Below are 14,321 nucleotides of genomic sequence, written 5' to 3'. Positions count from 1 at the left end.
CCTCTTGATGAGAGTGAAGGAGGAGAGTCAAAAACCTGATTTAAAACTAAATATTAAAAAAAACTAAGATGATGGCATCCAGCCCCATTATTTTGTGGCAAATAGAAGGGAAAAAGGTGAAAGCAATGACAGATTTCCTCTTCTTGGGCTCTAAAATCACTGCGGATGGTGACTGCAGCCTTGAAATCAGAAGATGATTGCTTCTTGGCAGGAAAGCTGTGACAAACCTAGACAGTGTGTTGAAAAGCAGAGACATTACTCTGCTGACAAAGGCCCATATAATCAAGGCTATGGTCTTCCCAGATGTCACATATGGTTGTGAAACATGAGCTATGAAGAAGGCAGAGGGCCAAAGAATTGATGCCTTCAAACTGTAGTGCTAGAGAAGACTCTTGAGAGTCCATTGGACAGCAAGGAGATCAAACCAGTCAATCTTAAAGGAAATCAACATTGAATCCTCATTGGAATGACTGATGCTGATGCTGAAGCTCCAGTATTTTGGTCATCTGATGCAAACAGCTGACTCATTGAAAAAGTCCCTGATGCTGGGAAAGATTTAGAGCAGAAAGAGAAGAGGGCATCAGAGGATGAGATGGCTGGATGGCATCACCGTTTCAAAGGATGTGACCTTGGGCAAACTTCCAGAGATGGTGAGGGACAGGGAGGCCTGGCATGCTACAGTCCCTGGAATCGTAATGAGTTGGACATGACTGGGTGACTGAACAACATTGCCCTCTTTGGAAAAAATATCTGTTCAGGTCTCCCCGTTTTTTGATAGTACTGTTTGTTGATATTTAGCTGTAAGAACTGTTTGTATATTTTGAATATTTTCTCCTTGTTGGTCATATTGTTTGTGAATATTTACTCCCATTCCATGGATTTTCTTTTCATTTTGTTAGTTTTTTCCTTTGCATTTCAGAAGCTTTTAAGTTTAATTATGTCCCATTTATTTATTTTTATTTTTATTTCTTTCACCTTAGTAGATCATAGAATGTTTTTTGGCACATAAATAAGTATTCAGTAATTATTTGTTCAGTGAATGAATAAATGCATTCTGTGTCTTTGGTTTTTATCTGTTTAGTATCAACTTGTTAATAACAAAGGGGGAAACCTGGTCATTTTTAGACTTAATTAAAAATAATTTTCATGCAGCTTAATTATATTCTTTTGAAAGTTTTATAGGATTCTAACAAAGGATGAACTTTACATGTAGGTGAAGTAGTTTTGAAAGTACCTTTGCTATTCAATATGTGTTAGAAGGAAATCTGTGTTAAATTGTACTAGTAATATAATGAGTTATCTCTTGAATCAAAATTTGTCTTGCTCTGCAAATAGAGTATATATAAACAGCTCTTAAATGGCAAGCAAAAAAGAAAAATCTTTTACTACTAGGTTTATATATATATCTTTTTTCTTTTCTTGTTGAATTTTCAGGTGAAGGGAAGTGGCTCAGAAACATTGACTATTACCGTTTAGATGGCTCTACAACTGCTCAGTCAAGGAAAAAATGGGCTGAAGAATTTAATGATGAAACTAATGTGAGGTAAGAAGCATTTTCTGAATGTATAATTTTTAAAAAACCATTCTAAATCTGCAGATAATAAAATTTACTCTTTTATTGTCTACTACTATAATTTTTGACAAATACAAAATAAAGTCCAGATATAAAATGGTTTCATCATCCTTTAGGAAATTCACTTATGGGGTATAGTTTGTAGCTTTTTGAATCTTACTTTTTTCACTTAGCAAAATACATTTGAGATTCATCCTCATTACTGCATGTCAATAGTTAGTTCCTTTTTATTGTTGAGTTGTATTTCATTATAGTATTCTGTTGTGTGGGTATAAGGTTTGTTACCACAGTTTTCATTGTTTGAATATGTTCATTGTATGGATGAGTGGTTTGTTTAACCACTTCTGTTTGAGAGACCCTGGAGTTGCTTCCAGGCTTTGAAATTAAAATTGAAGCTGTTTTAAAGATTCATGTGTAAGTTTTGTGTGACCGTAGATCACACACCGTAGACCAAGTGAAATGAAAATCTAGGAGTGCAGTTGCTGGGCTACATGGTAAATTTATGTTTAACTTTGTAGGAAACTGCCAAACAGTTTTCTGAAATAATTGTATAGTTTTGCATTCCCACCAGCAGTGTATGAGAGTTCTAGTTGTTCTACGTCCTTGGTATTATATTTAAAAATAAAAAATTACCCATTCTAATAGGTGTGTAATGGAACCTTATATGGTTTTGATTTGCATTTCCCTAATGATAGTTGATGAGAAGCATCTTTTCATGTGTTTGTCATCTTTGGAGACACAGCTGGTGAAATTAAGAAGGTATTCTTGATCTCTTTATTATAGAAACTTGAATAATATACTTCAAACCACTGTAGGTAGAGGTTGTGTTATATATGTGTTACTGATGTTGCTTTTAACTGTTAGCAATTAATATACTTGAATTTGTAAGAGAAAAATTTATGTGTATATGTACATATAAATATTTTCACACACACGTGTGTGTGTATGAAAACATTGCCTTTAAGAAAGTACTAAAGAGATGGGGTTAGCTTTTTCTTAACTTTTTATTTTGTATTAGAGTATAGCCAATTAATGTATTGGAATATAGCTAATTAACGGGGCTTTGCTAGTGGCTCATGTGGTAAATAATCTGCCTGCAGTGCGGGAGACCCAGGTTCAATCCCTGCTTTGGGAAGATCTCCTGGAGAAGGGAATGGCAACCCACTCCAGTATTCTTGTCTAGAGAATTCCATGGACAGAGAAGCCTGGTGAGCTATAGTTCATGAGGTCTCAAAGAGTTGGACTCGACTGAGCAACTAACACACTCAAACATAGCCGATTAACAGTGTTTCAAGTGGACAGCAAAGGGCCTGATCAGTTGAATGAAAAGATGGCTGAGATATACCTTAATAAATGTTATAAAGTTTGAGAGGTAGTATATTGTGTGTAAAACATGTTTTAATTTTAGCAGAGTCCTAAACTACGTGTGTGTGTGCTAAGTTGTTTCAGTCGTGTCTGACTCTTTGTGACCCTATGGACTGTAGCTTGCCAGGCTCCTCTGTCTATAGGATTCTCCATGCAAGAATCCTGGAGTGAGTTGCCATGCCCTCCTCCAGGGTATCTTTCCGACCCAGGGATTGAACCTGCCACTCGTGCATTGCAGGCAGATTCATTGCAGGTAGCACACTGAGCTACCAGGGAAGCCCATCCTGAACTACACCTGGGGTTATAACTAGGGAAAGTTATTTTTTTAATGGTTATATAACTATATAAAGATAAGTACATTTTTGTATTCTGTTTGCCATGTTTGAAAAAGTTATTATTTGTGCATGAGCGTGAAGAAAGAATTCTGAGTAATCCTACTCTTTGTCAAATTTAATCTGAACCTTTGACTTGTTCAGTTTCCCAAATTCGTAAATGTCATAATAGCATATGATTTGTCCCGTAAGAGTCATATTTGATAACTAAGGAAATCAGTTCTGGGTGTTCATTGGAAGGACTGATGCTAAAGCTGAAACTCCAATACTTTGGCCACTTCATGTGACGAGTTGACTCACTGGAAAAGACTCTGATGCTGGGAGAGATTGGGGGCAGGAGGAGAAGGGGACGACAGAGAATGAGGTGGCTGGATGGCATCACCGACTCGATGGACATGAGTTTGAGTGAACTCCGGGAGTTGGTGATGGACAGGGTGGCCTGGCATGCTGTGATTCATGGGGTCGCAAAGAGTTGGACACGACTGAGGGACTGAACTGAACTGAACTGAACTGAAGGAAACAATGTTGAAATATGGTTGGTGAGCAGTCACCTTGGCTTATTCACTAGCAAATTAAACCCCTTAAACATCTGCCAGAAAGTATCTCTGATTCAGATTCTTCATGTATGTGAGTGTGTGTACACACACACATACATAACACACACACAAACAGCCCATGGATTTGAGGGGTTACTCTTGAGTAGCTAAATCTGTCTGAATTAAATTCTCAAACGTGAAATATTATGTCTGTTTTTCTACCTTTCCATCTTCTATATTCTCATGACTTATTAATTTTCAGAAAATAAATATAATTTTGTTTATTGTTAAGCCATTAGATACTTTAAGATAAGCTTTAAAATAGTAACATAATGCCTTGTATGTCCAGGAAGCACTTTTAATAGTCTCAGGGTCTTTGGTTAGCTTGATACTGTTTTTTTTAACTTATTTATTTTATTTATATGTTTATTTATTTATACTATTTAGCGTCAAAGCTACTTACAAAGATAGAGAGGTACTGTGACCTATTTCTCCTAATGGTTACATCTTGTAGTTGTTGTTCAATCGCTCAGTCATGTCCAATTCTTTGCTACAAGAGTTGTAGCATGGACTGCAGCATGCCAGGTTTCCCTATCCTTCGCTGTCTCCCAGAGTTTGCTCAGATCCATGTCCTCTGAGTCAGTGATGCCATCCAACCATCTCATCCTCTGTTGCCCCCTTCTCCTTTTGCCTTCAGTCTTTCCCAGCATCAGGGTCTTTTCCAATGAGTTGTCTGTTCTCTACTGTGGAGCTCATCTGTTGAGTTTTTGTTGTTGTTGTTGCTACTGTACTTTTCAGTTCTGAGATTTCCATTTTGTTCTTCTGTTTGAGTTGTGGTATAATTCCTAGTTCTCCACCTGACTTCTTCTGATACTAATCCAGTAGCAGGGGAGTGGGTTTTTCTTACAACGACTTAGTGGGAGTGGATATCCTGGTTCCCTACATGGTCTTCACTGACATTGCTGGATTGGTGAGACCACTTTGTTAACTCAAACTTATCTGACACTATTTTGGCTGTGCCTTGTTGTAATTAGGTGAGGATGGAAGCCTGGGCTTCCCACTCAGTCTTTAGTGACAAGGGTGAAGGTACACCACATTTTGTCTGTACTGTTTGACTGTAGTCAAATGATTGTTGTAAAGTTTTCTCTCGCTGGTCTGGCCCTTTTTTGGTCCTTTTGATAGAGAACAGGCTTTTTGTGGAGATTTTGATAGCACCCATTGATGTTTCCAGATCGTTCAGTTCTTTAGCACTCAGTCTGGGATATACAAGGCAAAAAGAAAGCCTATGGAAGTCACTGCTATGTTATGTGTTAGGTCTCAAGCCCCTGTGCTTCCTTCTCACTTTTAAGAAACTTCTTGTTTGTTTTATATATAGTATCCAGGCGTTTTAGCTGCATTTATGGTGGGAAATAGGACTTCCCTGGTGGTACAGTGGTGAAGAATCTGCCTGCCAATGCAGGAGACGCGAGAAACACAGGTTTTTTCCCTGGGTTGGGAAGATCTCCTGGAGTAGGAAATGGCAACCCACTCTAGTATTCTTGCCTGAAGAATCCCATGAACAGAGGGCCTGGCAGGCTACATTCCATAGGGATTGCAAAGTTAGACATGACTGAGCGATTGAGTGTGTGTGCATGTGTGCGTGCACGCGAGCGCGCACACACACACGGTGAGGAATAGGGAACAGCATGTCTGTTTTATCTTTCCAGAATTAGAAGTCCAAAGATTACACTTTTTCAAGAATTTTATCTTTTAGTGAACATATAGATTGATTATGTGTGTGTATGCCTAGAAGTGGGATTGCTAGGTAATATGTATGTGCATATTCAGCTTTGACTTATACTGCCAAAACATTTTTCCCAAATGGTTGTACCAATTTATACTCCAGCTAGTAGAGTATGTGTTTCATTTTGTTATCTGTCCTAATTATCGCTTGATGTCAGTGTTTATTAACCCATTGTCGTAGATATATAGTGGTAAGACTTCATAGTCTTTCAAAAAGTATTTATTTATTTGGCTGCATCAGATCTTAGTTGTGGCAGACAGTATCTTTCTTGTGTCTTGCAGGATCTTTCATTGCGTGGCACAAACTCAGTAGTTCCAGTTTGCAGGCTTAGTTGCCCTGCAGCATATGGTATCTTAGTTCCCAGACAAGGGATCGAACTTGCGTACCCTGCATTGTGAGGTGGATTCTTAACTGCTGGACCACTAGGGAAGTCCCAAGACTTCATAATCTTGATTTATATTTTCCTGATAACTAATTCCAAGTAGTTTGTAGATTTAAATATTGAAACTAAAGCATAAAGGTTTTAAATGGCAATAACCCAGAGTATTTTCCTGATTTTGTACTAAGATTTTTTTTGTAAATAGGACACACAAACTACTGACCATAAAAGGAAAAATTAATAAATTGAGCATGATTAAAATTAAGAACATCTATTCATCAAAGGCATTTCATGCTAAAATGAAAAGGCAAACGATAAGCTGGGAGAACCTATTTTAAATAAAAGGATTCAAAAATAACTCTTATCCAGAATATGTAAAGAATTCTTAAAAATCAGGATACTAAACCAGACAATCTCATTGTTAGATGAGCAAAAAGCCTGGAAAAGACTTTACAAAAGATAATATCCAAGTGACCAATACACATAGAAAAATGTGATCATTTTTATTAATCAGAGAAATACAGGTTAAACACATTTTTGTCAAAGATGCAAGAAAATATTTTAATGAAGGGAGGATAAGCTTTTCAATAAATGGTGTTGAAAGAATGGGGTATTCATAAGCTAAAGACAAACCTTGAACTAAGCCTAACCCCCATTCAAAAATCAAGTCAAAATGGATCCTAAATCTAAGTGTAAAAATTATATGTAAGAAAACATAGAAGAAAGTTCAGGAACTAAGAGTAAGCAGAGATGTATTAACTGTGACACCAAAAGCATATAAGCCATTAAATAAATAAATCAGTAATTGAGCAACCAAAATTAAAAACTTTTGTCTGTGAGAGACTATGTGAAGAAGGGGAAAAGACAAGCCACCAACTTAGAGAAAATATTTGAAACTGCATATCTAACAAAGAACTCATATGTAGAGGATATGAAGAATTATCTAAATGTAGCAGAAAGAGAAGTTGTTTTTTTCAGTTAGAAAATTAGTCAAGGACTTAAACTTACGCTTCACTGAAGAAGATCTATATCTGGCACAAGAAAAGATGTTCAGCTAACAGGGAAATGTAAATTAAAACCACAAGATATCATTTCATATCTATCAAAGTAACTAAAAATAAATAAATAGTAATACTGCCAAATGCTGGTGAGGTTGCAGAGAAACTGGATTTCTCCTGCAGTGCTGATGAGAAAATGAAATGGCACAGCCACTCTTCCTGAAAAATAGTTTTTTTTTTTTAAACTAAACCATCAAACATTTACTTAATCGTAAAATCCTTCAGTCACAGTCTTGGAAATTTATGCCAGAGAAGTGAAAACTTTCTATGTGAAAATTTTCACATAGAAACCTATACACATCTTTATTTGTGATAACCAAAAACTGGAAACAACCCAAATGTCCTTTAACATGTGACTGGATAAACAAATTGTGATATGTCCATCTAATGGAATACTGCTCAGCAGTAAAAAGAAATGAACTGTTGGTAATGATCCAGACAACAACTTGGATGGATCTTGAGGGTATTATGCTGAGTGAAAAATGCCAGTCTCAAAAAGTTACATATTATATGATTCCATTCATATGGTATTCTTTTTTTTTTAATGGAAGCTATTTACTTTACAATATTATATTGGTTGGTTTTGCCATACATTGACATGAATCCGCCCTGGGTGTACATGTGTTCCCCTTCTTGAACCCCCCTCCCACCTTCCTCCTCGCCTTATCCTCCCTCTGGGTCATCCCCGCACACCAGCCCCGAGCATCCGGTATCATGCTTCGAACCTGGACTGGTGATTCGTTTCACATACGATAATATACATGTTTCAATGCCATTCTCCCAAATCATCCCACCCTCACCCTCTCCCACAGAGTCCCAAAGACTGTTCTATACATCTGTGTCTCTTTTGCTGTCTCGTATACAGGGTTATCATTACCATCTTTCTAAATTCTTGATGTGAGAAAATTATAGTGATAAAGAGCCCATTAGAGGTTGCCAGGGATTAGGGTTAAGGGGATAGTGTAAATACTAGGGAATAGCGTATGGGAGGTTTTTTGTGGTGATGGAATGGTTCTGATTCCTGCTTGTGGTAATGGTTATGTGATTCTGCATATGTGATAAAATTTCATGGAGCTATACACCAAGCAATAAAAATACGTATAAAAACTGGTGAAATCCAAATAAACTCTTTTGTGATTGAGTTTACAGTATTGTACCAGTACCCATGGCAGTTTCCTGTTTTTGACAACATTGTAGCTATGTAAGTTGTTGCCATTTGGAAAGGCTGGATGAACCAGTACTCAGGAACTCTATACTACTTTTGCAAATTCTTATGAACTGTAACTATTTTTTAAAGGTTCAGTTCAGTTCAGTTGCTCAGTCATGTCCAACTCTGCAACCCCATGAATCACAGCACACTAGGCCTCCCTGTCCATCACCAACTCCCAGAGTTCACTCAAACTCATGTCCATTGAGTTGGTGATGCCATCCAGCCATCTCATTCTCTGTCGTTCCCTTCTCCTCCTGCCCCCAATCCCTCCCAGCATCAGAATCTTTTCCAGTGAGTCTTATTAAAAGACAATACCATGAGTTATCTAAGATCTGAAACATTGGAATCCTCATACTCTGCTGTTAGGAATGTAAATGAGAATGACCACTTTGGATACCTATTTGTTCAGCTTTAATACTGCCATGTGTATATACCGTGTGATCCAGCAGTTCTACTCTTAGGTATATACCTAAAAGAAATGCTTGCAGGTTTTTAACCAAAAACATACAAATATGGTTTATAGTAACACCATCCAAATATGGTTCATATTTTAATTGTGTCTTAGTGTATCCCTTAATACTAAGAAAATCTAAAAATATCCTGGTTATGGGCTTATATATTCCAGACTGAATAATATTAAAGGTTAAATAGTTGTAAAATAATTCTTGATACTGGTTCAGTCATTTGAATCTCTGTTTCTTTATTTTTCTTTTTGAGGACAAAATTACTCATTTGCTTCCCACTTGTATGCCTTTAAAAACCAAAATATGTCACTGACTACACCTTTTATCATGTAAATAAGTACCTCTATTATTGCAAACTAGACTGTATTATAGTTGTTTATATGTCTTTTTAAATTTTTTTGTAGTTAGTCGTCTCCTTTAGTGCAGTTACCAGATTTTTTTTTCATCTTTTGTATTCCCAGAGTAGTTCAGTACTTGGAATTGATAGCAGTTTGATAAACATGCTTCTTAAACCCATTCAACTCTTCATTAGTGGATAGATTACCAAAGAGTTTTGAAGTTCTCCCCTCGGCCTCTTGTCTTATGTGTGTGTTTTTTTAACCAGCATAGTCCATGCTGTTCTATATGCTTGATCCTTTAGCTGGTGTGGAATAGATCTAAGTAACTGAAGTAATTTTGGAACAGCATTTGGCCATAAACTTTTAAGTATATCCACTAATTAAAGAAAGCACAGTTCATTATCTTTAATGAGTATGTTTTATAGATAAGTATAAAGAAGAAAATAATGATCATCATCCTAGTGACCAGAGGTACTGTTAACGTTGTATGTATGTATATGTTTTGTTTTCTAATGCAGTTGCAATTATACTTAGTGAAGTTCCATATCCTGCTTTTTCCCCCCACAAAATGTAATATTGTAGGGTTTTTTTCTTTTCTTTCTTTCGGTCTACACCACATGGCATGCAAGAATTTTAGTTCCTCAGCCAGGGATCCAACCCATGCCCCCTGCAGTGAAAGCATGAAGTCTTAACCACTGGACAAGTCCCTATATTGTAGAATTTTATGGTAATGTACTGCTTCTTAGAAGGAAAGTTATGACCAACCTTGATAGTATATTAAAAAGCAGAGACATTACTTTGCCAACCAAGGTCCGTCTAGTCAAGGCAATGGTTTTTCCCGTGGTCATGTATGGATGTGAGAGTTGGACTGTGAAGAAAGCTGATCGCCGAAGAATCGATGCTTTTGAACTGTGGTGTTGGAGAAGACTCTTGAGAGTCCCTTATACTGCAAGGAGATCCAACCAGTCCATTCTAAAGGAGATCAATCCTGGATGTTCATTGGAGGGACTGATGATAAAGCTGAAACTGCAATACTTTGGCCACCTCATGCGGCGAGTTGACTCACTGGAAAAGACTCTGATGCTGGGAAAGGTTGGGGGTGGGAGGAGAAGGGGACGACAGAGAATGAGATGGCTGGATGGCATCACCGACTCTGTAGACATGAGTTTGAGTGTACTCCGGGAGTTGGTGATAGACAGGGAGGCCTGGCGTGCTGTGGTTCATGGGGTCGCAGAGAGTCGGACACGACTGAGCGACTGAACTAAACTGAACTGAACCGAACCATGTTGAATAGCCAGAGTATAAGTTAGTCTTCTGTGTCATACACGTTTTTTCCCCCAAACTTATACCCTTGTAAATAATACTGTGATGAACATATATTCTTGCATTTCTGGTGATTTCTATAGTTTATATTCCTAGACATGTGATAGCTCCAAGATGATGATATAAAACATGACTAGTACTGCAATTCATCTTGTCCCGGAATTTTTCTTAATTATAAGCTTGTTCTTGTTAGTTAAATTTTGAGCTTCTTTGCATTCTGGTTTATAATACTATACCTATAATAGGTATGGAATTTTAGTTACTAATTTTCTGTCATGAAATTGTAGAAAGTAAGGCTTGGTGTATGATGGCATTTTGTGGAGATTGTTGAGAGCTCATTATATTCCAGAGTTTTTCTCAGCTGTCAGCAGTAAACAAATTGTATAGTCATCTAGTGAAATATAATGCAGCTACCAGGGCTGACGTTTACTAAGAAATTTTAGAAAATGCTCATAATATAAACTGTATATACAGATACTATATTATCTTGGCTGAATAAGAAAAATAATGTATAAACTTGGAAAAAGAAACCTATAGGAAGTGTACTATGCTTTGAATGGAGGTTGTTTCTATGGAGTAGAACTAAATAATTTTTTTTTCTTTAAAATTGTTTGTATATTTTTCAAATGTTATCTATTATCTTTTAAAATTAGATTTCTGTTTATATCAAATTAATATATTTACATATATAAAAATTAGTCTGTTGACCAGCCTCTTCCTACTCATGACCTCCACACTCCACAGATAACAGTTTCAACTCTTAGCAGTTCTTCTGGTTAACATCAGTAAAGCTGTAAAATTTTATTTCATGTACTCTTTTATTCTATTTACATATATCATTTCTACCATTTAAGGTGGCAGTTTTTTTTTTTTTTAAGTCACTCAGTCGTGTCCGACTCTTTGCGACCCCATGGATTGTAACCTACCAGGCTCTTCAGTCCATGGAATTTTCCAGGCAAGAGTACTGGAGTGGGTTGCCATTTCCTTCTCCAGTTTACTCACATGCATATACATACTTTTCCACATTCATTTTCTCAACACCCTTTTCCTTGGTATTTGCCTAAATCAGTTTGGAGTGTTTGCTTAGTTGTGACTATGTAAATATTCACAGTTAAGCCATTTAAAATGCTATGATTACTTTTCCTTTTTTTCTGCACCTATTCATTTTTTTGAAGTAATGGTTTGTTTTTACCATTTGCTTAATTTTCTTTGACTGTTGCTAATTCATTCCCAAATTCTCTACAGAAATATAAATTCTTGTGTTCCAGTGTATCAGGTAATCTATCAGTTTTGTTTACTTTTTTCTTGAATACATTCTTCCTGGAGCCCTCTGTCTTCTTGATCCTATTTTTGTTACCTTGTTGTTGTTCAGTTGCTAAGTCATGTCTGACTACTTATGACCCCATGGACGGCAGCACTCCAGGCTTCCCTGTCCTTCACTATTTCCCAGAGTTTGCGCAAACTCATGTCCATTGAGTCAGTGATTCCATCCAACCAACTCATCCTCTTTCGCCCCCTTTTCCTCCTGCCCTCAGTCTTTTCCAGCATCAGGGGCTCTTCCTGTCATATGGCCAAAGTATTTGAGCTTCTGCTTTACCATCAGTCCTTCTAATGAATATTCAGGGTTGATTTCCTTTAGAATTGATCTCCTGGTTTGATCTCCTTGTCAAGGGGACTCTCAAGTGTCTTCTCCAGTACCATAATTCCGAAGCATCAATTCTTTGGCACTCAGCCTTCTTTCTTTATGGTCCAACTCTCACATCTGTACCCTTCCCTGGTGGCTCAGATGGTAAAGAGTCTGCCTGCAATAGAGGAGGCCTGGGTTCAATCCCCAGGTCAGGAAGATCCCATTGAGAGGGGCATGGCAACCCACTTGAGTATCCTTGCCTGGAGAATCCCATGGATAGAGGAGCCTGCTGGGCTACAGTCCATGGGGTCGCAATGAGTCGGACACGATTGAGCAATTAACACAACAGCAACTCACATCCATACATGACTACTGGAAAAACCATAGCTTTGATTATACAGAAGTTTGTCAGCAAAGTGATGTCTCTGCTTTTTAATGCGATGTCTAGGTTCGTCGTATCTTTTCTTCCAAGGAACAAGCGTCTTTCAATTTCATGGCTGCAGTGACTGTCTTCTGTGATTTTTGAGCCCAAGAAAATAAAATCTGTCACTGTTTCCATCTTTTCCCCATCTATTTGCCCTAAAGTGATAGGACCAGATGCCTAAATGTTAACTTAAATGTTAAGTTTCAAGCCAGCTTTTTCACTCTCTTTCACCCTCAGGAGACTCTTTAATTCCTCTTTGCTTTCTGCCATTAGAGTGGTATTATCTGCATACCTGAGATTATTGATATTTCTCCTGGCAATCTTGATTCCAGCTTGTAATTAATCTAGCCCAGCATTTCGTGTGATGTACTCTGCATATATCAAGGTGACACTACACAGCCTTGACGTGCTCCTTTCCCAGTTTCAAACCAATGCATTGTTCCATGTCCAGTTCTGACTGTTGCTTCTTGACCTGCATACAGGTTTCTTCGGAGGTGGGTAAGGTGGTCTAGTATTCCCATCTCTTTAGAATTTTCCACAGTTTGTTGTGATCCACACAATCAAAGGCTTTAGCACAGTCAGTGAACCAGAAGTAGATGTTTTTCTGGAATTCTCTTGCTTTTTCTGTGACTCAGCCGTTGTTGGCAATTTGATCTCTGGTTCCTCTGCCTTTTCTAAATCCTCTTGAACATCTGGAAGTTCTTGGTTCACGTAGTGCTGAAGCCTAGCTTGAAGGATTTTGAGCATTACCTTGCTACCATGTGAAATGAGCACACTTGTACAGTAGTTTGGACATTCTTTGGCACTGCCTTTCTTTGGGATTGGAATGAAAACTGATCTTTTTCAGTCCTGTGGCCATTGCTGAGTTTTCCAAATTTGCTGACATATTGCGCATAGCACCTGTTACCTTATACCTTGCATCTATCTAACTTTTGTTTCCATTTGTTATATTATATTGCAGTTGCAGGGCTTCCCTGGTGACTCAGTGGTAGAGAATCTGCCTGCCAATGCAGGAGATGTGGGTTCGATCCCTGGTCTGGGAAGATCTTTTGGGGAACTAAATGGCAACCCACTCCAGTTTTCTAGCCTAGAAAATTCCATCAACAGAGGAACCTGGTGGGCCGAAGTCCATGGGGTCGCATAGAGTCAGACAGGACAGCTACTTAACAACAACTGAACAACAATTGTAATTATATATTAGCCACCCATCCTACACTCAGCTCCTTGAGCATTGTCCTTCATTTTGATATACTTAATGCTCATACCACTACTGAATACATTTTTTGAGTTATACATAAATTTTCTACATTTACTGAGAAATCTATAAATAAATATCTTGAATACATTGTAAACATATGATTTCCGTATTTATGTTTATACCTATATCAGACTATCTCATTTTACAGCACTACAATTATTTTGGGGCATATAAATCGTAACTCCAACTCCTTAGACTTGTCCTTTTCTTCAGTAAGCAAGTAACGAATTCTCTGAACTCATGATTGTTCAAAAAACTGCCTTAGGATTAAAAAGTCATATCATAAATAAAATATCTGTGAATCACTCATCTCTAAACATTTATTCTGTGTTTTCATTTTCAGAGGGCGATTATTTATCATTTCCACCAAAGCAGGATCTCTTGGAATTAATCTGGTAGCTGCTAATCGAGTGATTATATTTGATGCTTCTTGGAATCCATCTTATGACATCCAGAGTATATTCAGAGTTTATCGCTTTGGACAAACTAAACCTGTGTATGTATATAGGTTCTTAGCTCAGGTAGGCTTATAATCTATATTATCTTTTTCATATTGAAAGATTGGGTGAAACTGACAATATTTTTGAAATTCAGAATATACATACATTGTAGAGAGGCAAACAAAGTTGAAAATATCATTCCTGTTCTTAA

The 14,321-nt window shown here is 37.4% G+C and overlaps 1 protein-coding gene across 8 annotated transcripts in view; it reads left to right on the top strand.

Moving 5' to 3' along the window:
* ATRX (ATRX chromatin remodeler) overlaps nt 1–14,321 on the top strand; it is a 298,228-nt gene that overhangs the window by 248,663 nt on the left and 35,244 nt on the right. For all 8 annotated transcript variants that reach the window (XM_055438642.2, XM_055438638.2, XM_055438636.2 and 5 more), the window contains 2 exons: nt 1,435–1,543; nt 14,014–14,191. In XM_055438642.2, coding sequence (XP_055294617.1) covers nt 1,435–1,543; nt 14,014–14,191 — 287 coding nt within the window. The remainder of the gene's footprint in view (nt 1–1,434; nt 1,544–14,013; nt 14,192–14,321) is intronic.

Source organism: Moschus berezovskii, chromosome X, assembly GCF_049115385.1.
Source record: "Moschus berezovskii isolate FMDL1 chromosome X, NW_MosBer_1.0, whole genome shotgun sequence".
Taxonomy (NCBI): Eukaryota; Metazoa; Chordata; class Mammalia; order Artiodactyla; family Moschidae; genus Moschus; species Moschus berezovskii.
Note: the sequence above shows the minus strand (reverse complement) of the source record. Positions and strands in the feature narration are given on the sequence as shown.